The sequence below is a fragment of the Cyprinus carpio genome, chromosome B18 (assembly GCF_018340385.1).
Source record: "Cyprinus carpio isolate SPL01 chromosome B18, ASM1834038v1, whole genome shotgun sequence".
Classification (NCBI taxonomy): Eukaryota; Metazoa; Chordata; class Actinopteri; order Cypriniformes; family Cyprinidae; genus Cyprinus; species Cyprinus carpio.
Window position 1 is genome coordinate 9,294,766 of NC_056614.1, and position 25,986 is coordinate 9,320,751.

Sequence of the window (25,986 nt, forward strand, 5' to 3'; positions counted from 1 at the left end):
AGGAAATAAAACACATTATTGTATTTATATAAATAGCAGTATTATGCTTGATTCAATTAATGGCCAAATATTTCTTTTCTGCAGTTTATTTTCCAGTTTCATGTGCATCAGCATAGCCTCTAAACAACAGAACATAGCTAGATTATACACATGACCAGCCTCTAAAGAACAAAAATAATCATAATTTTATAATTATAAATTATGTCCTATACTAAATTAAATAAGACATGGTGAAAAACAAAATGCAACATAAAAGTTATTCTTGGCACAAAAATATGCATGCACTCTTTACAGAGAAACACTTTCAAGTTTTCTATAGCAATAGTTTTCACTATGACATCATCATTGCCTACACAAAATTAGCATGTATTTACTTGCAGTATTTTTTCCAATATCTAAATAGCATTTCAATTAACAGAGGCTGAATACGAGAGTTCCTAGTGTTTGGAATAAAAATACTAAAGCTCTTTTACGGTTAGAATGTTGAGAAGCAGCCAATGTAACGTCATAAAGGGAACAGACACTGTGTCACTTACATTCTACTTGTGGAAATTCCACTATATACATAAAGTACAGGAGTAAAAATAAATTCATAATTCATTCAATAATTCATAGCATATCCCATTTATATATATATATATATATATATACACACACACACACACACAGAGAGAGAGACATGCTAAATGAAAATAAAGCTATGGTTGCCTTTCATATTTAGTGTCTAAGGCAAATGAGTAGTGAATTTTGACACACAGAGATGAAACATTCATAAGAACCAAAACAATAAATATACGCACAAAAAAAAACTCCAATAAAGAAAATGAAAACAAAAAGGACATCAATTCTAAATCTCATCCATTAAGCAGCACTGTGATTTCATTATCTCAGCCAAAAGCATACGAACACTTAAATTAAGGCATCAACAAAAGGTTTATACAGTATGTGTAAACAGTTACTTAAAATCATAAGGAGGGATAAACATATTCCATCAAAATCAATACTTGCTTTCAAAGAAATATTTAAGGTTTTGTTTTACAGTAAACATTTGTGATTTGCGTATTTGAATCTACTCACAGTACAGAATGCAAATCACAGTAAACATGAACAAATCCTCAGCACTGCTTTTGAAGGAAATGTGATGTCTGGAACATGCATAAGATGCAAATTCAACTGATTTAGGATGTAACTATTAAATTATGACATAACAGTCATAAGAAATATTTGCATGAATTTTGTAATGATTCAAGACCTAAATATACTCACAGTGGCTATTAGATGGGTCTAGAGCATTGCACTATTAAATATAAAAAAAAATTCTATACCACAAGGCAAACAAACAGCCCAAGTAAAAAAAAAAAAAAAAAAAAACATGTACAAAGGCATTAAGACTCAAGACATCTAAACAATATCAGACTAGAAAGTACACCTATGAGATAATACATTTTATTTGTGGAATGACTGTTTATCATTTCTGTCTGATTTCTGAGTAACATCAGTACGAACATACTACACATTGCCACAAGAGGCTCTGACTTGACCTACTACAACAAACAAAATACTTTAAGGACTACCAATGTATGTTGATCATTAATAGGGAGGCGATAAAGTGCTGCAAAGGTGTACTTATACATCCTTAGACTTGGGCAGATATGCAATACCTTATTGTGGACTTGTGTCTAAAATAAAAAATTCTATGATTACATACACAATTATTACCCGACAGAGTGCGCTCTAGATGGTTGTGAGGAGCTGTTTTGAAGTTCTGCCAGCCTTGCTGAGGGAGATACTAGGATTGACTCCTTCATTATGTGACCTAAACCAACAAAATCACCTTTGATGGAGCATTTAGCTTTTGGCTTTCTCATTGTGTTGAAATAGTGAGATGAGCTCCTCACACGTTTGGGTTTCCACCGAGCTAAAGTGAGACTCCATGTTCCAGGCCAAGTCTGCTGAAAGGAAGTCATCCACTGCTGTTTGGGTCTCGTTGCTAGTGTGGAAGAGGTGGCCAAGGCTCTGAAAGGAACTGGAGATGGTCTGGGTTTCAGCAGTGCTGAGCCTCACCTGCCCATCATGGGAGCAAGGCAGAGAAAGTGGAGCAGGCCTGACATCGGTCTGTGTTTCTGTGTCTGAGGAATCTGTGCTCATGCTGAAACTAGACTGTCTGAGGATACTGCCAAGGGGCATGTGCCCACCCGTATCTAGCAAGAAGTTAAGGTCTGTCTGGGTCTGAGTGTCAAACATCTCAAGCTCCAGATCACTTGGTTGTACCCTTGTTCCAACGTCACTGTTGTGCCCATTACCAATGTTGTCGAAGAGCAGGAAGTCAGTCTGTGTCTCAATGTCTAGGAGTTCCAAAGTTGTCTCTGTGTTCAGACTGTTTGAACCACATTCTTCTGTCTGAGTCTGAATGTGTGTCGCATTAAGGAACTCTTCAAAGTCAAAGTCAATACCAGTGTGATGCTGTTCATGCGTAGCAACTAAACCCGAAGAACAGCTTGAACCTGCCCCAGTCATGCTGTCAGAAAGTATATTCTCAAGGTCGCGGAAAAGTATCATGGTCTGAGTCTGGTTGTCTGCTACTGTGTTTTGGTGCAAAATGTCAGTCTGGGCCCCAAAACACATGGATGCAGCAGTCTTGTCCTCAAAAAGCCCAGCTCCAGTGCTGGTCAGAGGATCTTCTAAACCACTGGTTCTGAAATGTGCGTCAGCCTCTGCAGTCTGAGTGGAGACACTGAGAGTATCAGTATCGAAAAGATTTGTGCACATTGCTTGGTCCATTTGGCTTTCATCCACTGGGGCTGCAGAACAGCTCGTTTGTGTTTCTCGGGTCACATTAAAGGAAGAGAAACTGAAAACATCTGTCTGCGCTCCGATGGAAAATGTGGCTTTGATTTGTGAGGGTAGTGTCTGGGTTTGCACATTAACAGGCAGCTGAATCTGAGCGCTTACGCTGATGTCTGTCTGAGAGCAAGAGGACACAGCAGGCTCACAGCAGGGGGAAACAGTCAATGATCCAGCATCCATCCCTTTGTTGAGGTATGATATGTCAGTTTGAATGTTTGTTGAAGTGGTTTTGTTTCTGGATCCAAGATCCACTGGATCTCCCACAGAGGCTTGACTCTCAAGATTGACCTGTACTCCTGTGCTAATTGTTTCCTGGCCTGATGTATGTACAGGAAAGGCCTCTTTGTAAGTCTTATTGTTCAGATCAGACACCACTGTGCTGACCGACGGTGACAAAATATGCACAGTGCTTACAGACCCTTGTGCATCCACAGACAAGACCAATGACCTCAAGGCACTACTTTCCGTGGAGGGTAGAAGAACAGGCAGGTGGGTGAACTGCATAATAGGAACGTTGACCAGGGCCACTTTAGGCTTTGGGAGAAGGAGCTTCTGGGTGTGTTTGGGGTGGTTAGTGTTGTGTTGTGCTGTGGCCGAGGTTCCAGAGATGAATATGGTAGGGACTGCTCCTTCGCTGAACTTTTTCTTACACTCTGGAATTTCATTTATTAGTTCATCAGGCATAAAATTTGTTGTACTGCTTGACAATATTTCCATTTTCCTCTTCTTCACTGGTGGATACCTAAGACAAACACTGCATTTTAATAAGACGTACAGTATGATTAACAACCTTACACTGGGATATAAGTTAGCAATGAAAGACTCAGTGACTTTCCTCAGCCACACATTATCCTTGGTCAGACATGCTATTTATTTGAAAGAAGATATTAGTATTATGATTTAAGCAAGCCAAGGTGGCAAATATACTATGCCCTTTTTATGTTTTCCTATTGCAAAATTTACCACCACACTCTTAGCTAGATAAAATGAGTACCTGTGCTCTTTGGGAACCTCGTGGCCTGTTCTGTAGATATGAGACAGCAGTGCTGCTCGACTGGCATAAGGACAACCACATGTACAGCTGTATGTCCTCCCACAATCCTCAACATGTCTCCGCAGGTCCCACTCAGTACTGTAGCCATTACTGCACTTTGAACACTTGTGCTTCTTTTCTGCATGCATCTTCATAAAGTGCTACACCATTAGTAAGATTAGGAAACATGTTAGTCAGCTGTTTTCCTAGCAGGACATAAATTATTTATCAAGTTCTAGAAAATAATAAAAATTGAATTAGTGTCAGTTTACTGAAGGAACAGTAAAATAACATCACAGATTTTTTTTTTTTTTTAATTCAACCTCAAGGCAAATAGCAATGGCAAATACCTGTTTAACAAGTGAAAACTGAGAAAAGGGTCTGTTTGGTCCTCTTGGGCAGCCTTCTATTGGGCAACAGTAGAGCTTTTGTGATTCCTTAATGTCCTTTCTAATTGTAGGGTTGACCAGCCCCTCCTGAAATCAAAAGAAATATAGTGAGAAATAGGTTTCAAAGATGACAAAAAAAGCAATAAGAATATGTTTTTTTTTTTTTTTTGTGCAAGTAGCAAGAAAACATCTTGGTTCTGTCTGTAATCTTTATTCCCTGTATACAGAATGAGATGCTGCTATGCTGCTAGATGTAGCTATGAGAATCACAACTCAGATTTTTCTATCAAGTAGACTTGAGACTGAGTAAACTGAGAAGAATAGCAAGCAATGCAGCATCTTGTTCCCTACTCAGGGAACCAAGGTTACATACTAATCTGAGACATGGGAATAGGAGATACACACTTATGAAAAGCCATCGCATTGACCCTGAGGAGAATAATCCACTCAGTGTGAGTCACCGAACACGATGAAATCCAAAGCATGGACAAACAAACAGAGAAATAACCACAAGCAGATAAATTGTGTTCCTGAGGAAGAAAAATCTAAGTTGTGATGGTATTAGCGCAACATTTTGAGGCATTATTGATGTGATGCCTCAGTGTTAGCACCATCATTCATTTTCATCAAATGATGGTCCGTTTTAATCATAACAAGCGATCATATTCAGAAGAATTTTCCCACAGAAGACAGAAAAACATAAATAAAACAGCATGAGATTCAGTAAATGATGAAATAATTATCATTTTTGGATGAACTATTCCTTTAATACTTTTCAGTCTGAATGGTCAGGTCGGACTTAGTATTTTTTCATCAACAGGTTGCAAGAAGAACAACAGTACACTGCTTTCCCATGCTGCACAGCAAATAGACAGAAAGCAGATTTCTTTGTAGCTTTTGTTTATACACAGAGGGATGCAACAATCAGAAAATAACATTTTTATGTCAAAAAAAGCATGAAATTAGCAAGACTTCCAACCCAGAGTTTTAACCATGTTAACAATAGATATTCCTCCTCAGTGCAACAAAGACTTCAGAAATCTGAATCCATGCTTGGCAAACAGCCCTGGCTCATTCTGTGTTGCAAACTGGGTTATGTCACTCAGGCTGTCAGCCTGTCAAGCAGCTCTTATTCAATACACTGCCAATTCCAGCTATGAGCTGGCAAAAAAGCTGATAAGGAGATGTTTAACATCCTCAGAATAGCTCTGACAGTGAGGTTTCTCTTTATATTATAGCACATCTTTGAAGTCAAGCACCATCATTTAAGAAATATTTCCTATCTGGGGTTTATAAAAATTAATCAATTGTATTTAACTAGCTAAAAGTACAAAGTCGTTTGTTATTCAAGTGCCGCTCTTCTGACGATTTGTGCTACCCTGTCAGATTTTACTACCTCCCATTAAAACAGTTGGTAGAATAATTCAACAATGAAAAATGCTAACGTTACCTATCAGATTTTGCTTCTAGCTTGATATTAGTGTTTTGTGAGGCTTTATTAACCCTTCTCCAACTCTAAACCTACCCTTACAGTATTAAAAAATACAGTGTTGGTAGCATTATCTGATAAGTAGCATTATTTGTTGGAACACTGGTTATATGGCAAATCTGGTGCATGTTATAAAGCTATGTGTTTAGAGTACGATAAAATGTCAGAAAAAAAAGATATTATTAAGACATACATAACGGACTGTAAAAGAGTCAAGATATAAGTGTAATAAGACTCACCCTGTAAAATGAAGCAGAACTGAAGCAAAAAAATCACAAATTTTGCATGGTTATGATGTAGTGCTGTACCTTGATTCGGTGGGACTTGACCAGATGCATGTTAAGTGCTGGAGTGTTAGGCAGAATCTTCCCACATCCTTCCACCGTACAGAGGATGTTGGTCCGCACTTCTTTGGTGAGCTCTGTTATGGAGGGTTTAATAATCTCTCTGTCTTGTAAAGGCAGCTTCTCGATGCATTTTTGCCTTTTGTGACGGCTATTACTGTTGACTGTTGAAGCAGCCATAATTCAACACACCACGACGCAGACATTTACTTCCGGGACACGTCGCATAGCAACCAACTAACCACATACAGTCTGCACATTTACTTCCGGAATACACACAGAAATGCATTACATTAATTTGTGTTTGAGACGAGTTTGCACCAGAGGTTTATGATCTGAAACTTACTGATATCCTTCCATTGTCCTCATTTGTAAGTCGCTTTGGATAAAAGCGTCTGGTAAATGACTAAATGTAAATCTAATGAAACTACTTGCAGAAGTCTGCAACATTTTAACATTGTGTCTATACCATTACTTGGATCATCAAAGCAAACGTTCCAAATGGCCAGTTGTCGGTAGCTCAGGCGCGTGGAGTCTGTCAGAAACAGGACGGGACACCCATTTACTGTCGGTGGCTTGGCACGCGTCCAGTGTAGACAGAACAACTTATATTGTCTAGCAGTCAGACACGATATATAACACGATGCTTTTATCGGGGTTTTTGATTAACAGAAAGATTTATATAAAAATATAAATGGTGAATAAAAAAGTTAATTATTTGAAATTATTTAAATATAAATCATTATTCACACTATAAATGCATTATTTACAAGTAAGACAGGAATTAAACATTGTTGGGCACGTAGTAGCCCAACACACAAGAAGCACAGTAGAAAAGTTATAAAGTCAAAAGTGTCGGATATAAACTCGCAAGTGTATGAAATCAGGTCAGAACTGTGAGACAGTAGGCTGTGCGTGGCTTCCCATGCAATTATGTGGTTTGCGTGGTGCCTAAGCACGCTACTGACTGATCCCAAGCATTTGAAGGATAGAGTAAATATAATAATATGCAAAGAATATGATAAACACAGAATAATAATTAACGCTGATATTCAGGGAATTCTTTTTGTACCCTAGAACTGAAAAGTAGAATTTTGCTGACATAAAGCTGTTGTACAATAAGTGATCTTTTTCTCTATATATATTCAATATCAAACAATGTTTACAACCAGTGTTACACTTTTATGTTCATCTGACCTTAACCTTTGGAAAATCAGTGAGACAATGAGGATGATACTAGGTTTTTTTGTGATAGGCTAATAATATTAAATGTAGTTTTGTTGTACCAAACGCTCGTTGAACTGAGCTTTAATGACTTTTAAAATAGAGTTAAAAAATATTTGTCATAGCCCGAGAGAGAGAGAGAGAGAGAGAGAGAGAGAGAGAGAGAGAGAGAGAGAGAGAGAGAGACAGAAACATTCAGAAATACACGGGTACAGAAACTTGTCAACACTGCCCCCATGACTTTTATTATTAAAATTGCTTTGACAGATTGTTGCCTCCTGCAATACGTTTCCTATCAGATGTCAAATAGATGTTTAGAGAATGTTTTTAAGATGTTTGATTTAGAATGTATGTAAAACTGACATCTCTTAAAGATGTCTCTAAGATGTTTGCACACAGGAGCGATCTTTAACAGACATTTTGCTGACATATGTGTGCTATCTGGGGCCACACTACTTAATCTCTGTGTCTGATTTGAAACGGGCAAAGTGCTAGCGTTAACGAGCCATAGCTGATGAAAATAACTAGTCCTCCATAAAGTATTTCACTCCATTTTTTGGTGCTGGCTCATAAAAGGCCCCAGAAAATTCTGTTGATATACAGGTTCAGTGTATTTTCAACACGTTCTCTTTTATAGAACAAAAGTAAATCTTCAATGTCAGAGGCCTTCAGATTTGCTTTTCTTTGATGTTACCAGTTTTATTTTAGTAAAAATATGGTATTTGTTTCGACGTATACAAAATTTTTTCTATCAAAACCTTTATTTAAACCATGCTCAAATGACGCTAAAAATAATACATGCTGTATTACCAAGGTTAACTGTTAAAATATTTTGTCTCTCCTTGCTGGATCAGCGATCCTTACAGCTGTCTCAGACATGTCCTCTTATGACACTGATAGACTCTACACATGACTACTCTAATGTTTTTTATATTTTGCAGGATGCAAAATATATATTCTCTTGTATGCACATCCTGGTTGAATTGATCTTTCTCTACAATGTCTGTTGTGATCAGGGTCTCTGTGCTGATGCTTGGCTGGAAACACCAGGGCCTTTGTCTGTGATCACAAAATAATTCCTTCCTCTCTGAGTGATGGCTGACAATAGCGGAGTAACTGGACCTTCAGCCATGCCTGCCAAAAGAAAACAAAATACTTTATTAACTGCAGTGAGGCAAAAAACAAAAGCTGACGGCCTGAGTGGGAAGTATAGGCAATTTCAGACAATTTTGACTTCTGTCAATTGAAAGTTTCTGTCCCCTCTCACCTGAAGCAACGCAGTGGCGCAAGGAATCTAGCAGACTGCTGCTTGAGAACCTGACCACCCCTCTGAAGAACTCCTCTCTGTCACTGAGGGTCTGGTTGCCATTTCCCCTGTACCTTGTCTCAAGCTAGGAGAAAACAGAGGATCCGTGTAGTAAAGCCCATTTTTGAATTTCAAGAGGCTTGTTTATTGTGGTTAGTTGAAATGAAATATATGTAATTTTGTATAACAAATAAACTACTGATATTCAATCTAAAGGTGGTTATGTGAGATTAGCGGTTTACACACTTACTCTATACACTGCCGTTTCTAGCTTTGGTGAAGGACTGTGTCCAAATGCCTCACAGGACATCTGATGTCTCATCTCTTCATGGTCACCGTGTTCCTTTCCAATACAGGGATCTTTAAAAAAGACAAGAAAAGACCAACAAAACTACATAGATTAATTATAGTTAAGTTATATCACATCTATTCCCTCACTGTTTTCACAACAGCAAGCATAGCAGTTATGAATTTAAATAAGAATGTCTGCTAACACAACACAAGTTCCATAAAGTGTAATGTGGGGAGTCTGCTATGAACACATTTTATTGCCGATTTGGAATAGTATTTAAATCTGACATCTGACTGGAATTTTCTATTTAGATATAAACTTATATCTAGTGTGCTTTTAATTTATGCGTTGGTTCTCATTGCAATTGATACACAATTTCTATCTCATTTATCATTATCATTTTCTATCTCTATAGCATCTCATTTCTTTGTGGAGATTATACACATTTATCACCTCACATGAACAGCTTTGATTCTTATGTAAGATACACAAAAATAAAAACGTACTTACGGGATGAAAGGGTGTTTCTTTCCTGTGGGATCCTTGAGTGTGCATTTGGAAAAACCTATCAATAAAAAATACCCAAAAAATAAATAATAATTAAATTAAAAATACATAAAATAAGTTTAATGTTTATTATCCAAGTGAAATTTTCAAGCATTTACAGAATCAGAATCAGAATGAGCTTTATTGCCAGGTATGCTCACACATACAAGGAATTTGTTTTCGTGACAGAAGCTCTGCAGTGCAACAGAATGACAGCGACAACAAAAAACACATAATAAAGAATAAAAAATACAAAAAAATACAAATAAGTAGGTAAGAAATGACAATATACAAATTGACAATTGTATGGCAGGTATATTACAATGAGCTATTGTGTATGTACAGGTATATTATGTGCAAAAAAATTTAAGGTACACTAAGGCTGTGTGTTAGATAAATAAGTGTGTGTATGTAAATATAAATAGTGTAGTGTGTTCCACAGTTATTATCAAGTGATCATTAGATGGATTGCCTGAGGGAAGAAACTGTTCCTGTGTCTGGTCATTCTGGTGCTCAGTACTCTGTAGCGTTGACCAGATGGCAACAGTTCAAAGAGGAAGTGTGCTGGATGTGAGGGGTCCAGAGTGATTTTGCCAGCCTTTTTGCTCATTCTGGATAAGTACAGTTCTTGAATAGAAGGGAGGGTTGTAACGATGATTCTCTCAGCAGTCCGGACTACCCTCTGTAGTCTTCTGAGGTCAGATTTAGAAGCTGAGCTGAACCAGACAGTTACTGAAGTGCAGAGGATGGATTCAATGATGGTGGAGTAGAACTGTTTCTGCAGCTCTTGTGGTAGGTTGAACTTCCTCAGCTGGCGAAGGAAGTACAACCTCTGCTGGGCCTTTTTCACAATGGAGTCAATGTGAATGTCCCACTTCAGGTCCTGAGAGATGGTGGTTCCCAGGAACCTGAATGATTCCACTGCAGTCACAGTGCTGTTCATGATGGTGAGTGGGGGGAGAGCAGGGGGGTTTCTCCTGAAATCCACGATCATCTCCACTGTTTTGAGCGTGTTAAGCTCCAGGTTGTTGAGAGTGCACCATACAGCCAGTTCTTTAACCTCCTGTCTGTAAGCAGACTCGTCACTGTCCTAAATGGGGCCGATGAGTGTGGTGTGATCTGCAAACTTCAGGAGCTTGACAGAGGGGTTCTTAGACGTGCAATCATTATTGTACAGGGAGAAGAGCATTGGGGAGAGAAAGCAGCCATGGGGAGCTCCAGTGCTGATTGTACGGGTGCTGGATGTGTATTTTCCCAGCCTCACTAGCTGCTGCCTGTCTGTCAGGAAGCTGTTGATCCACTGACAGATGGAGGTGGGCACGGAGAGCTGAGTTAGTTTGGGCAGGAGGAGGTTTGGGATGATCGTGTTAAAGGCCGAGCTGAAGTCCACAAACAGGATCCTCACATAAGTCCCCGGTTTGGCTAGGTGTTGCAGAACATAATGCAGTCCAATGTTTACTGCATCATCCACAGACCTGTTTGCTCGGTAAGCAAACTGCAGGGGGTCCAGTAAGGGTCCAGTGATGTCCTTCAGGTAAGCCAGAACCAGTTTTTCAAATGACTTCATGATGACAGATGTTAGAGCCACAGGCCTGTAGTCATTAAGTCCTGTTATCTTGGGTTTCTTTGGAACGGGGATGATGGTGGAGCGTTTGAAGCAGGAAGGCACTTCACCCAACTCCAGAGATCTGTTGAAGATCTGTGAAAAGATGGGGGCCAATTGGTGGTTTTCTTCTTTTGTTTTTCCTGAAGACCTGGCACACATTTACTTTGTTACTTTGAAAAAAATCACAACTAATTCATTAGAAAATTCAAAATTGATCAATGTTTTCATTCTCCAATATTGCCTTCAATGCATTCTTGACATTGACATCTTTGGAACTAGACAACTCAAATCACATTAGGATCATTAGGAAGTGGTCAGGGTATGCCAACATTCTAGTAGGCAGAACAACATAAATGGAAATTATGTCATTGTCATAAATTGTTCATTTAAAATAAATAAATAAATAAATAAATTCTAATGATATTGTTAGTTTTTGTTAGTTTTATGCTAACATGCAATCAAGGTCTTCGGATACTATAAGATACAAGTTAATTTAGGCTATTTAACATTGTTACGTCCCTCGTTATTTAGATGTTATTTGTCTAGGAATATTATTAGACGTAACAAAAGTTTTGCATGTGTGTCAATATAGTGACGAGAATCTGTTATTGGAAAGGGAACAGACAACCATCCATAACTGAGTTGAAAGATTTTAATTCTCCAACTACAATAAAGTGAAGTAGTAACAAAGGGAAAAATAATAATGAAGAATAATAAAGCAATGAATATTTATAATTAGTACAACGTAGCAAGAGTAACCAGAGCAACAGACAATCTGGGGAAGAGGAAGGAGCAAAAGAGTGGTGCTTAAATCAAAAAAAACTGAATATAACAAAAAGCCCCTTTAACTAAAGTTAAAAGAACTAAACTAACTATCAACAACAACGGTAGAAAGAAACATCTTCAGCGTACAAGACGCTCTAACTAAACTATACTAACTAAAACAAAAAACATACATAATTAGCACCACTCCTAACACTAGTGCATCTAATACATCTCCGTAACTACGTGTGCAAATGTAAGTCGCGACCTGCTTACCTGGCTCACAACCTCTCCCATCAGTCTACACAATGTTAAACGATGAACTGAGATGAAGATTTCATGACAGCAACAAACATTTAGCAGGCACTGCAAACACGTAAGCTACCAAGGGCAACACAGTGCGCCTTCAAGCGCAAACAAAGAGAACTGATCTAACTGCAAGATCACAAAAGCAGCGAGCCCCGAACAATAATCAGTCGCTCAGACTGGTCTCTCAAACAAGAGAACCGTCTTCACAGCGTGTGCCAACTCTTTTCCCAAACCAGAGTCTGTCTTCATCCCCCCGCCATTGAAGTTAGAGCCATTCATAAACTACCCGGCGACAGGCGATTGGTGGCGCGATCCCAGACGTCAGCATCCTACGTCAGCTGATTGGGACAGGCGGACGCTCCCATCGAGCTTCACACCTGAAACAAATAAAGTACACAAACATACACGCCAAGCATATGCAACAACATACGCACAAACAAAAATTACGAAGCGCGGCGTACGTAACACTCACCCCCCTTAAAACTCAACCTGAAGCAGTATTTAAGCTCTAGATAAGGTGTCAGCAATTTTATTTTATGTATATTTTTTGTGTTTTATTTTGGGGTTGTAATTTTGCACAATCAACGACCAACGCATAAGACGTTGATTGTGATTGTACATTCTGGACAAGAACCACTAACGGATTGTGATCCGTGTACACAGTAACAGGCAGAACAGATGACCCCACATAAACCTCAAAGAATTGCAAAGCCAGAATTAGACCCAAAGCTTCCTTCTCAATGGTAGAATAATTTAGCTGATGTCGGTTGAATTTTCGAGAAAAGTAACAAATTGGATGCTCAAAACCGACATCATCCTCTTGAATAAGAACAGCTCCCATGCCTAAAGCACTAGCATCAACTTCCAATTTAAAACAACGTGTACAATCCGGAGTAGCAAGAACAGGTGCACTAGTCAACATACAACTTTGCACCTTCAAAAGCTTGTTGACACGCATCAGTCCCAAATAAAAGCATTCGCTGGACTTAAACTGGTTAGAGGATGTACTACAGTGGAGAAATTTCGGCAGAAACTTCTGTAGTAACCAGCCATGCCTAAAAAACGACGTAACTCTCGTCTTGTCGTTGGAATAGGAAAGTCAGCAATAGCAGATATTTTGGCACTAACAGGGCGAACTTGACCTTGACCTACTTCTTTGCCCAAATAGGTGATCGTTGCTTTACCGAATTCGCACTTAGCCAGATTAATTGTCAGGGAAGCATCAGCCAATCTTTCAAAAACTGTCCGAAGAACAGTCAAATGCTCGGACCAATCAAAAGAATAGATTACTAAATCATCAAGGTAGGCATTACAATTTCTCACTCCTGACAACACAATGTTTACAAGGGCGCTGAAAAGTTGCTGGGGCGTTTTTCGCAGCCCAAATGCCATAACCCGGTACTGCAGGAAGTTATCCGGAGTAACGAAAGCTGAAATATCCGCAGCTCGAGCGGTCAATGGCACTTGCCAATACCCTTTCAGCAAATCTAATTTCGTCACAAACCTAGCAGAACCCAAGTTATCGATGCAGTCTTCCATCCTGGGAAGAGGATAGCTATCCGGTACAGTCACAGAATTTACTTTTCGATAATCTGTGCAAAACCTGAATGTACCGTCAGATTTTGGAACAAGAAGACAAGGAGAACTCCACGGACTATAGCTAGGTTCAGCTAGGTCATTCCTCAACAAATAATCAACCTCAGTCCTCATCACAGAACGTTTCAAACTATTCACACGATAAGCATGTTGCTTGATAGGAGAATTACACGTCACTTGAATATCATGCTGCAATACATGCGTTTGAGTCGGCACATCACTAAACAGCATGGGAAATTCTTGAAATAGCCTCATAACGTCCCATTTCTGTGACTCAAGCAAATTCTCAAGGTTTTCAGACAATTTTTTTAAAATCTCAGAATTCGAAAGTCTACCACACATTGATAAATCATTACGAAGTGTAACACCATCATCAGGATCACACTCACCAAGAGAAAACCGCAACACCTCGTCCTTCACTATCGTAGGATCAGACACCGCAACAACAGCAGCAGCTAGAACATCAGTAGGAACAGCAACAAGCTTTTTTTTTCTCTTCCACAGATTTCTCAGACACCTTTCGAAAACAATATAATTTCAACATGTTAATATGGCATGTACGAAACTTCCGTTTGCAGTCAGGCGTGTGGATTACAAAATCAGTCTCACTCAATCTCTTTGATACCTTGTACGGACCAAAGAAACGAGCAGTCAAAACTGAACCTGGTACTGGTAACAGTACCAAAACTTCGTCACAAGGTTTGAATTTCACGCACAACAGCTTTCCTGTCATACCATTTCTTCATGCCCTCCTGAGCAGTGGACAACGATTTTCGTGCAAATGAGCACGCATTATGTAGTCGTTCTCGGAACCGACTGACGTAATCTAGGACATTTTGTTGAGATGACTTAGTGTCATTCAACATTCCGTCTTTCAACACCTTCATCTGCCCTCGTACGGTGTGACCAAAGACTAAATCTGCAGGACTAAACCCCAGAGATTCTTGGGTTGCTTCACGAACTGCAAACAACACTAATGGTACTCCATCGTCCGATTCTTTACGAGAGCTTAGACAGTACTTTTTCAACATTGACTTCAGCGTCTGGTGAAATCGTTCGATAGCACCCTGGCTTTCAGGATGATACGGGCTCGAGATCCGATGTGAGATACCCAAAGTTTTCAACACTTGTCTAAAAAACATTAGAAAGAAAATTCGTACCCTGGTCTGTCTGCACGATTTTTGGCAATCCGAACGTGGAAAAAAACTTTATCAAAGCTTTAATGATGACAGGCGCAGTTATTCTTCTCAAGGGAACAGCCTCCGGAAATCGTGTCGCAGAACACATAATAGTTAACAAAAATTGATTACCTGCTTTTGATTTCGGCAAGGGACCAACGCAATCCAAAATTATATGCTCAAACGGTTCGCAAATGACAGGGATCGGAATTAATGGAGCTGGTGGAATCTTTTGGTTGGGCTTGCCCATCACTTGACACTCATGACATGTGCGGCAATACTTAGACACATCGCTCTTCAAGCCAGGCCAAAAAAAAATGTTTGAGAATGCGGTTGTAAGTTTTTGTCACCCCCAAATGACCTGCTAAATCATGATCATGTGCCAAGCTCAACACTTGTTTTCGATAGACAGTAGGTAAAACAATTTGACATACAACATCGCACTCATTCTCCCCATCTCTGTGAGGATGCCATTTCCTTAACATCAACCCATTTTCGATCACGTATTCAGCCGCGTTGACTTTATTAGTTTGAGGACTTTCCGCAGCAGAAAAACATTTAGTTAACGACACATCTTCTCTTTGTGCAGTCTTAATTCCTTCATGAGAAATAGGTTCAGCTAACAATTCAGACTCAGCTATTGCCGTATCAGACTGTCTGTCATGTCTAACATTTTCAGATTCTTTTGGACCTGACCCAAAATGTTCCTCGGTGAACACAGGTGACAAAAAAGTGTCGGCCAAAACAATGTCATCTCCAATTCTGCGTTTTTGAGCACGCGTAACTACATTAGCAACAAATACCTCCGGAAAATTATCAGATATATCACCAACAGGAATAAAACAGTCAGGTTTTTATCAACGACTTCGAGCACAGGTGACACTTTACCTCCCGCCAAATCGTTCCCGAGAATGAATGCAACACCTTTCACAGGAAAGGAAGAACGTATCCCCACCTTAACAAAACCTGAGACCAGGTCACATTGCAAGTGTATCCGGTGCAGCGGTACCTTTACAACACCCATCTCAATCCCTTGAACTAACACACTTGACCCACAAAACGTCTGCTCCGACAAAGGAAGTGCATCAGAGACTACAAAAGATTGAATCGATCCCGTATCCCTCAAGATTTGTACCTCTTTCTGCTCTCCAGGTTTACCATTTACGGAGATTAACCCCTTCAACAAAAATGGTTTAAACCCTGAGTCAATCGCATCTTTCTCTAAAAACCGCTTTAGGACGCACAGTCTTCACAAAAGTAACAGGCTTTAACTGTCCTTGCTGAGCCTGAGTCTTACGTCTCAGCATTAAACAATCAGAAATAAGGTGTCCCGTCTTGTGGCAATAAAAACATTCTCGTGTTTCTTTATTCTGTGGTGAACTGATTTTAGCACGGGTACTTGAATTTTGAGTTGAAAACGAACTCACCATTTTCTCTGGGTCGGGGGTAAAGCGAACACACTCTTATGCGTTAACGCATACTCATCTGCAAGAATCGCAGCTTGTGATAACATGGTGACCTTTTGCTCATTCAGGTACGTGACTACTCGTTCCGATAGACAATTCTTAAAATCTTCTAAAAGCATTAACTCTCTCAACGAACTCAAATCTTGCACGTTGTTAGAAGACAACCATTTATCAAAAAGAATTCCCTTCTCACGGGCAAACTCCACAAATGTCTGAGCTGACTTCTTATGGTTCCTGAAACGTTGCCGATATGCCTCAGGCACCAATTCATATGCACGAAGAACAGCGTTCTTTACGGTATCGTATTGCATGCTTTCTTCTAAGGTTAGTGCAGAACAGACTTCCTGTGCTTTTCCAACTAATCGACATTGTAGTAACAGACACCAAACCTCTTTTGGCCAACGAAGTGCAGCAGCCACACGCTCAAAAGCAGCGAAATACGCATCCACTTCGGATTCTCTAAAGTGAGGCACTAAAGCGATCTGTTTACTAACATCAAATGTAGTGGTCGAAACATCACTCACAGAATTTTCTGAATTTACTGAAACAACAGGATTAGGCTGCACAGTTCGGCCCGAGACAACCGTCGCTGAATCCAACTCGAGCTGTCGCAGTTTCACCTGTGTCTCAGCTTCAATTTCCAGTTTACGGATTTCTAGTCGTAGCTTAATTTCAGCTTGGCGCGTCTCAGCCCGTTCCTGCGCTTCCATCTGGATTTTGGCTAGGCGGACCCTCAGTCGCGCATCACCCCCAGAGCCAACGGAAAGCGGAGAAAGTGGGTAGAAGGGGGGTAAGCCAGCCTTGGGCTCGGCCTCAACCTCCACCTCAGCATTCTCATCTTCTGCTTCCGCCACATTTCCCACACTAGTCAAACGTTTTTCCACAGCCGACATGCCAGCCCTCTCACTATCCGCATCTGGAAATAAAAATACTTTTAATTCGACCAAGTGTTTCCAAATTTCATTCTTAATAATGTGCTTTAGAGATTGCCTCACCACAGGAATGCGATAGTATTCAGCTATCTGCAACAAATCGTCTTTTCTACATCGATCAAAGATTTCTAAAGTTGGATCAGCAATAAATGATTGCAAATCAAAAGTACTCATTGCCAATATTCCACCATACTCACTTCAACATGCACTAATTCCTTTCCAGCGCAGTTCCCCGCACCACACACACACAAAACATAAGCAATATAAAAGTTAGGACGAGCCCCCAAATATGTTTTGTGCTTAGTTATTTTGATTTTATTTGTCTAGGAATATTATTAGACGTAACAAAAGTTTTGCATGTGTGTCAATATAGTGACGAGAATCTGTTATTGGAAAGGAACAGACAACCATCCATAACTGAGTTGAAAGATTTTAATTCTCCAACTACAATAAAGTGAAGTAGTAACAAAGGGAAAAATAATAATGAAGAATAATAAAGTAATGAATATTTATAATTAGTACAACGTAACAAGAGTAACCAGAGCAACAGACAATCTGGGGAAGAGGAAGGAGCAAAAGAGTGGTGCTTAAATCAAAAAACTGAATATAACAAAAAGCCCCTTTAACTAAAGTTAAAGAACTAAACTAACTATCAACAAAAAAAGGTAGAAAGAAACATCTTCAGCGTACAAGACGCTCTAACTAAACTATACTAACTAAAACAAAAACATACATAATTAGCACCACTCCTAACACTAGTGCATCTAATACATCTCCGTAACTACGTGTGCAAATGTAAGTCGCGACCTGCTTACCTGGCTCACAACCTCTCCCGTCAGTCTACACAATGTTGAACGATGAACTGAGATGAAGATTTCATGACAGCAACAAACATTTTGCAGGCACTGCAAACACGTAAGCTACCAAGGGCAACACAGTGCGCCTTCAAGCGCAAACAAAGAGAACTGATCTAACTGCAAGATCACAAAAGCAGCGAGCCCCGAACAATAATCAGTCGCTCAGACTGGTCTCTCAAACAAGAGAACCGTCTTCGCAGCGTGTGCCAACTCTTTTCCCAACCCAGAGTCTGTTTTCATCCCCCCGCCATTGAAGTTAGAGCCATTCATAAACTACCCGGCGACAGGCGATTGGTGGCGCGATCCCAGACGTCAGCATCCTACGTCAGCTGATTGACAGGCGGACGCTCCAATCGAGCTTCACACCTGAAACAAATAAAGTACACAAACATACACGCCAAGCATATGCAACAACATACGCACAAACAAAAATTACGAAGCGCGGCGTACGTAACAAACATGCACTGTGACATTTTACAGTTTCAACTTATAAACTCCTTGAGATTTTAAAGTCAGTTTAATAGTATTGAAATTCAAGTTGAATCTAGTATAAAAAAAGGTTTGAATTGCTTAAATTATTTCTTTTTCATCATATCATTTTTTACGAGCTGTATTCATTTTACAAAACCAAGCATCCACTTTTTTCTTTTTTAAATCTATTATTCGCTCGCATATCTCCTACAACTGAGGATTTTGTTTTTGTTTTTTGAGCAAGGTGCCACTGTCAGGGGAGTCAAAATATAATAACATCATCATTAGAGTTGCCAGTTAACTTCAGAAATGGAAAATAAGGGCTGATTGAGATTCTTTCTTTTATTCTTTATTCTTGTAGAAAATAAGTGTTCATTCTTCAAGAAAATAAGGAACAGAATAAGGGACGATCCAAATATTTGTAATGATAATATATTTTTAATAATATAGGCCTATATCTGCCTGCAGTTAAAAAGTTATATTTGTTTTGCTTCACCCATTTATGTAGGCTACAATTCTAAAAAAATACAAAAAAATTTAATTAAAAAAATGCCACCGGCCTGAGTAAATTTTACCATTATAGAACTGGGGTAGTAATTTAGGAGGTGAAAATACTATGAAATTACAAATGGCATGGAATTTTAAAGCATAACCACTGAAAGTCTATGAAACATTAGACAAAAAAAAGCTTTTTTTTTTTTAAACAATGGCACTTAAAGTTTTCAACTAAAATATTATTTCAACAATATAGCCTGTGAATAAACAAAATGCATACTTTTCAATGAAAGAACACTAAGAGAGTGTAGGTTGCTTCTGGTGTTTGGATTTGTACTTCAATATAATGAGATCCAAGTTTAAGAATAGCCTACACTAGGTTTTTTTTTTTTTTTTACTCTCTATTTAACAGCATTAATTTACAATGAAATACGTCTTCCTTCAGGTAGGCTGAATGTTTTCTGCATTGCTAAATGTTGGGTTCATGATGAGTAAGTTGTAGTCGCCTCAAACTAATTTTGTAAAATCAAACCGCTGACGGTGAAGCTGGGTGCAGTTAGTGCGAGTCACGCTCGCTGTGAAGCGGGAGCAGCAGACGGAGGATTCCGCTTGGTCTTAAAGCCTTCATCAAATGCCTATGTTCACAAATAACAATGATTTTCGCAAAAATAATAATTATCAATTGATAATTTGTTATTATTATGGTATTGTGAAAATAATAATATGGGCTGCGAGAAAATAATGAATAAAAAGAGTAGGGCTGCTGTGAGTGCAGGCATGTTTCAACCCCTCCCGCTCTCTCTTGTGAAGCCAACAAGGAAGTGACTAAAACTGCAATTCATCGACTGGCCGCTTGAGGCTGGCTGCAAAAGGTAGTCAATCCCATAGACTCCCCATGTTAAAATGCCCAACTTTACAGCAGAAAAAAACATGTTTACAGCCTGATTCAAAACATTTTTTTGGTCTATATAGCTAATTTTGCCCTTCATGACAACTGTGAGGGGAGTGAATTTTTTTTTTATAACTCATCCGTTTAAATTATATCAAGTTATTATATATTATATTAAATGAAATTATATAAAGTTCTGCATAATTAAGGGCGTGGCCACTTGAGTGACAGGTGGATTGCCGCTGCTGACAATGCCGTCGAGCTAGGTGGGCGTGGCTTCAACAACCAGCTCCTACCTTTTTGCCCATTTTCGATTATCCGGGAGAGTCGCACGGTAACTCGCTGCCAAGATGGCGACAGCCCGCTCTGCACACTTTGAGCTTCAAAACCGCTCTTCAGGAGTCTATGGGTGACGTCACGGACACTACGTCCATTTTTTTATACAGTCTATGGTTTCAACCCAGTAACATGAAAACACACCATTCCTCGCGGCCAAAAAACAGACCGGCTGGAGGGGGTTGGGGGTTTTTGGGGGTAGCTCTGTATAGCTTGTGGGGGTACAAATAAAGATGTGAATTTCATATGGACAGTGTCTTATGAGGGTTTCAAACTTGCAAAGCAGATTTAGATAGGACAAATGCCATTTTGGTTTTAGAACAACTCTGAAGAAAGGTTTTGATCCACTTCAAATGTTGACTACTAGCGCAATATAGTTTATTAGTTATTATAACTTAATTTCAGAGGAAGTTGCCTCAACTAAAAAAAAAAGACAAAAAAAAAGATGCAAACTGTTGCATTAATTTTATTTTGTTGAGTCCATACAATATTTTTTAGAATGTGAAATATAAATTCTCACAGATTGCAGCCTACTCATTAGCAATATACTGAACCATCTCTTTGTTTTTCTAAATCCCAAACAGAGTCCAGACATCATCAAAGTATCTGTCTATGAACATATTTTATAGGCTATTTTAGATTTGGGAAATACACATGCGTTACAGACGAGACAAAAAACACCAGAGTTTTTGGGAGACAATATATTTTTTAGACTTTCTGTGATTTACAATGTACAAACCAGAAGCAACAATTTCTGCAGAGAAGGGTTGGCTATTCTCAAAAAATAAAATATCAATTTTATTTCAATTTTCATTTTAAGTGTTTGATAGGAAAAATCAGTGTTTAGGCATCTCTCCATTTTGGACCGTTCTGAAAGCAAAATTAATGCAAACGTGTATAAAATACTTTAAAAACATTAACAGAGATGTAATAGGTCTGCCCCCCACGTAAGATTTTTCTAGTTACTAGTTGTTCATTTGTCATTATTCAGCTAATCGCAGGTTTATATTAGATTTACATCTATAATCCATAATGAGCCTTAATATATTCCGTGCTCAAGCACATGCATTAAGTGTGCCACAAAGCACAGGCAGAAGTAGCCTAATAATTGAGAAAAAGGAGACATTTTAATTATTTATTAATAAACAAATGTTTTCTTGTCGGCTGCAAGATGAAATTCACAGTGCTGACTCTCTCCACATGGACGCACCTTTAACGAGAAATGCAACTTCAAAGATTACATAATGATTTCATTTTGAATTGGTTCATTTAAAAGTAGACATTTCAAGCTTTCTGTAGATATATTTCTCATATATGTGAGACACCCCAATTTTAAGTTATTTCATTATCAGGAAAAAAATTTAGTGATCAAGAGGGCGCCTCCCTGTCATGCATGCGCATTAATAATTTTCGCACAAACACTTGAATATGAATAATTCACATTTTGCATATTCATTACAAAGTAAATAATTTTTTACATGCAATTATCCAAAATAAAACCAAACAAGATTTGTAATGAAGATAAAATATGTAGACAAACAAGAATAAATGCTGTGCGTGCACTCAGCATCATGCGCACCGCGCAAATCTTGCGCTCTGATATTTTACACACCTGCATTTAAATGCGGCTGCAATTTATTTATTTATTTATTTTTACTTAAATTATATGAAAGCAAGTAAAGAAGGCTCCCTTTAAAATCACTCAAGTTGTCAATTAATGAAGCTCTTTTTTACATGTGCATTTTGTTGATTATAATGAGAGAACCTAAGTTTAAACGTGAGGACATTTTATTAATCAGTCCATTCTTTAGAGTTTCAATTATTTAGCTAAACCGTGCAGGTTTAATTTATTCGTTTCTTGTTTTAATTAGGCCTAAATAATGGGAGTGAAATTATATAGTGCCTCACGTTTTGCTAAAATAAAGAAAATAATTTATAAAACACGCAACAATGTCTTAATCAGTGTACAGAAAGATATCTTTTTCCCAAGAAGTTATCTGTCAAAATAAAGGACAGGTAATGAATAACAAAGTAGTGCGTGACAAAAATGCATGCTGTTTTATTAAAGGAATTTTAAAATATAAATTAAAATATAGGCCTAATATGTGAGAATGTTGACATTTTGCATATTAATCCATGTTGCCTAGCTCACTAAAATAGGCTACCACTTTTAATGCTCCGATGCAAAGTAAACCACCATTTAGAATAATATAACACATAATTCATATTATATAAATAATACTGCACACCTATTAAATGTGTCAAATCTAAAATATGGTGTAATACTGTGCAGCTTAGAGAAAATATAAGCACATGCTCATAGGCTTGACATTTATCCTGCTTGAATTTGTTCTAAGAAATGCACATAACTTCATAAGTACTAAACTTTCATCAGTGAATATTAAATATTTTAACTACAGTGTTTTTCTTTCATTTTCCCAGACTGCAGCTGTCAAATGTAACACATTTGTGAGGCAAAGCTGACGGCTATTTGCGAAAATGCGCTTTGATGCGCTTGTTTAATAACTTGTGGTTAAAGCGCCACACATCGGTCAAAAGCTGCAAATGCACTTTGCAGACGCAGCGGCAGAACGATCATTTTGGTTGGCCACCTACTGTGTGTGTGTGTATATATATATATATAAATAAATGTTAAAAGTAAAATAAATTACAATATTTACGTTATATTATAATATGCATGACCCCGTCATTGTCTTTATTTGATGACATTCCAGGGCATTCCAAATGAGAGATTATTGCCAGCGAAGTCAATTTCAATGGATATCCCGTGCTTAGGGAGCAGTAAGTACTGCATAGGGACCCTGTTAATCAGACTGCAACATTTGTCCTTTGTGGTGTATTCTATAGTGTAAAAATATGTTTGAATTATTTTTATTTGTTTTTTGTTTAAGTGCATCACCACAACTAACAAGTTAATTTTGATAAACTTTAATATGTAAATGCAAACATACAAACAAACACATGCAGTTAATTAGGCTGAATATTTTAAAAATCAAAGTAAATTTTATTTATAATGTAAAACACACATTTGGATTTTTTGCCACTCGGAGAGCCCTGATGGTTTACCTGCTGATAACGTCTCAGAAGTAAGTCCCTCATTGCAGTGAGACTCCTGGTGCTCAGGTGGCCATCCTTTATAGAGCCATGTTTAGTGGCTATTACTAATGCCTATGGGCGTGAGTGAACAAAACAAACACAAAAATGAGATTTTACTTTTTTTGTGTGGAGAGAAAAAATATATTCCACTGATCAAATCTGTGGAGCATCAAGTTGCCTCGACATCTGGTTATACACTACAAATTAATGCAAAGTCGAACAAACAAACATATTACACCAAAAAGATGGATATACACATCAAATGTCACCTGACAAAGAAATATCTTGTGTTTGGCCATGAGGTTGGATATAAACACATAGGAAGTGTGCAGGTGGTGCACAACATAAGTTGGCTTAAGGTGGTTGGGTTTGCTGAAGTTGTCTCCCCATGCAATCCGAATCCATATAGCCTCATCCTCATGTTTCTTCATCTTAATGGAAATCTTCAAAAGAAAAATCAAAAGATTTGAATTAATAGACTACTAAGTGACGTTACTTTTAATTCTTAAACTGAAAAAAGTTTAGTTGGATTTGAAAGCTTAAATGCAAAATGAAGTTATTACATGCCGAATGACCCCATGCAAGTGTGCCTTAAACTGCTCTTTAAACTGTGTCAACTCTACACAAACTGCATCATCTGTGGAGAAAACAAAAAGAAAATGCTTTAGACAATGATTCATTTCTCTAAACAAGACAAAAGAACCATACACTTAACATGTACCAAGCTATGCTCATTGTACATTCCTTCAAATCAATTTAACAATGAAATGCGTAAATAAAACACTCTTACCCTGTGCCTCAGCAAGCTGGCATGCATGCCAGGTGCCTTGATCGGGGTTTTCTATATGATCTAATGGGAAAATGTCAAGCTCAGTGGGTTAATTCAGATATTTACTTTTAAAATATAATTCATGCTTGTTTTTTAAAAAAAAAGTTAATTTCACTCACAGATCATTTCCAAAGTAGTTATGTGCTTCAGGTTAAGTCTGTTTTCCTACAATAGAGAAAGAGAGAGATTTTACACAATCATTTTAGTTAACGTTTACTCCTATATATAAAACTCGCTGCCTGTTCTGATAGGAGCCTTAGTATCAAATGAATAATAATAATAATAATAATAATAATAATAATAATAATAACTCCAAAGTGTCGTGTTGCTTAATAACCTATTATTACATTTTATTTTATTTTTATTATCAGAAATTCATGACGTTTCAAAACACCGCTATGCAAAAGAAGTCTGCTGGATGACAATTTACTATTACCATATCCTGGATAACGATCATATTTCTGGCCTTTTTTTTGTTGTTGTTGTTGTTAAAACATAAGCTAAAGCTTTCATGAAATCGGTCTACTGGGTTTGGATTAAGTTAACGTTAGGTCATATGCATTCGCCGTACACATACATTAATTTGAAATGATAACGTTAGTTTTAAATAAAAAATCAGATGAAAAAAGATGGCAAATTGACGGTAGTATTCACTGATCTGTGGTAGTATGCCATTTAATGGATTTTACTCCACACATAACGTCAACTGTTGAGGAAAAATAAAAATAAAAATAATAATGAATGTACCTCACCTCACAGAAACTGATGACATGTTCCACTATCATCCACTTGGGTCGTGTGTAATCCAGGGCACGCAGCTGATCTGCTGATAAACAGTTCCATTTCTTCAAAAGATTTTCTATATTTTTGTTCGGTATTCTCCGGATTATCCGATTTGGAACAGATGTGGCTTGTGTGTCCATCGTACGGACGTAATGGTTCTACGTTAAAAAATATTAAAAATGGTCATATCTTTCGCCTTAGACGTTCAAAACAAACCGCCAGAACTCAAACAGAGATCTGAACCGGAAGTTCCAGTCTACAGCGGGCGGGCAATCACATAAAAGTCTTTCATATGCAGCAGAATTATTATTATGCATTCAAGTCGAATGTAATTGGGAATGTTAATGAAGCTATTTAGTCTGTTCACATTTAGTGCTCTATTAAGAAAGAACAGCGATGAAGCCTGTCAGAAATCACTATTTATTTCATCTGGTTTGTGCGTTCAAACTACAAAATGATAATAAAACAGTAAATGCATTAAATGTGCATTATGTTGCTATCCATTATGAAGTGAAAGAAACATAACATTGTATACAGAGTTCATATAGCTCGGATTAAATGACCATGCATGCTCTCAATCCCAGTTTTTATTAATATTACATTTTTTTTTATTTTTTTTGTAATAATGGTAATTGTTTTTTTATAGATATATTTGTTTTAGTATAATTATATTGTAGTTACATTATACAAGGATTGTTTTTCTTAAAAACAAAATATATATATTTTGATTATTTAAATTAATACATTTATCCCATTAAAAGTGGTGAGCTGTAAGAGGTAGCGAGATTATTTTCCGTCTGCAAGGACATAAAAGTATTTTATTTACTATTAATTTGACTTGTCTGCCAGGATGAGGCAGTTTTTTTTTCTAGAGTAGGGAACGCTATAAT

General features: G+C 37.9%; 2 protein-coding genes across 2 annotated transcripts; both read right to left on the minus strand.

Annotated features, from left to right (window-relative positions):
- Positions 1–68: 68 nt before the first annotated feature.
- Positions 69–6,354, minus strand: LOC109079302 (ATM interactor-like). The gene is made up of 4 exons (XM_019094476.2): positions 6,067–6,354; positions 4,231–4,356; positions 3,842–4,041; positions 69–3,589 (listed from the first exon to the last, which is right to left on the minus strand). The coding sequence occupies exons 1-4, from the start codon at positions 6,280–6,282 to the stop codon at positions 1,849–1,851; spliced, it is 2,283 nt and encodes a 760-aa protein (XP_018950021.2). The 5' UTR covers positions 6,283–6,354; the 3' UTR covers positions 69–1,848.
- Positions 6,355–7,557: 1,203 nt separating this feature from the next.
- On the minus strand, positions 7,558–25,364 carry LOC109104346 (centromere protein N-like). The gene is made up of 10 exons (XM_042743765.1): positions 25,066–25,364; positions 24,433–24,478; positions 24,275–24,334; positions 24,048–24,121; positions 23,754–23,927; positions 23,455–23,556; positions 9,435–9,489; positions 8,883–8,992; positions 8,594–8,717; positions 7,558–8,460 (listed from the first exon to the last, which is right to left on the minus strand). The coding sequence occupies exons 1-10, from the start codon at positions 25,234–25,236 to the stop codon at positions 8,339–8,341; spliced, it is 1,038 nt and encodes a 345-aa protein (XP_042599699.1). The 5' UTR covers positions 25,237–25,364; the 3' UTR covers positions 7,558–8,338.
- Between the last annotated feature and the right edge of the window lie 622 nt (positions 25,365–25,986).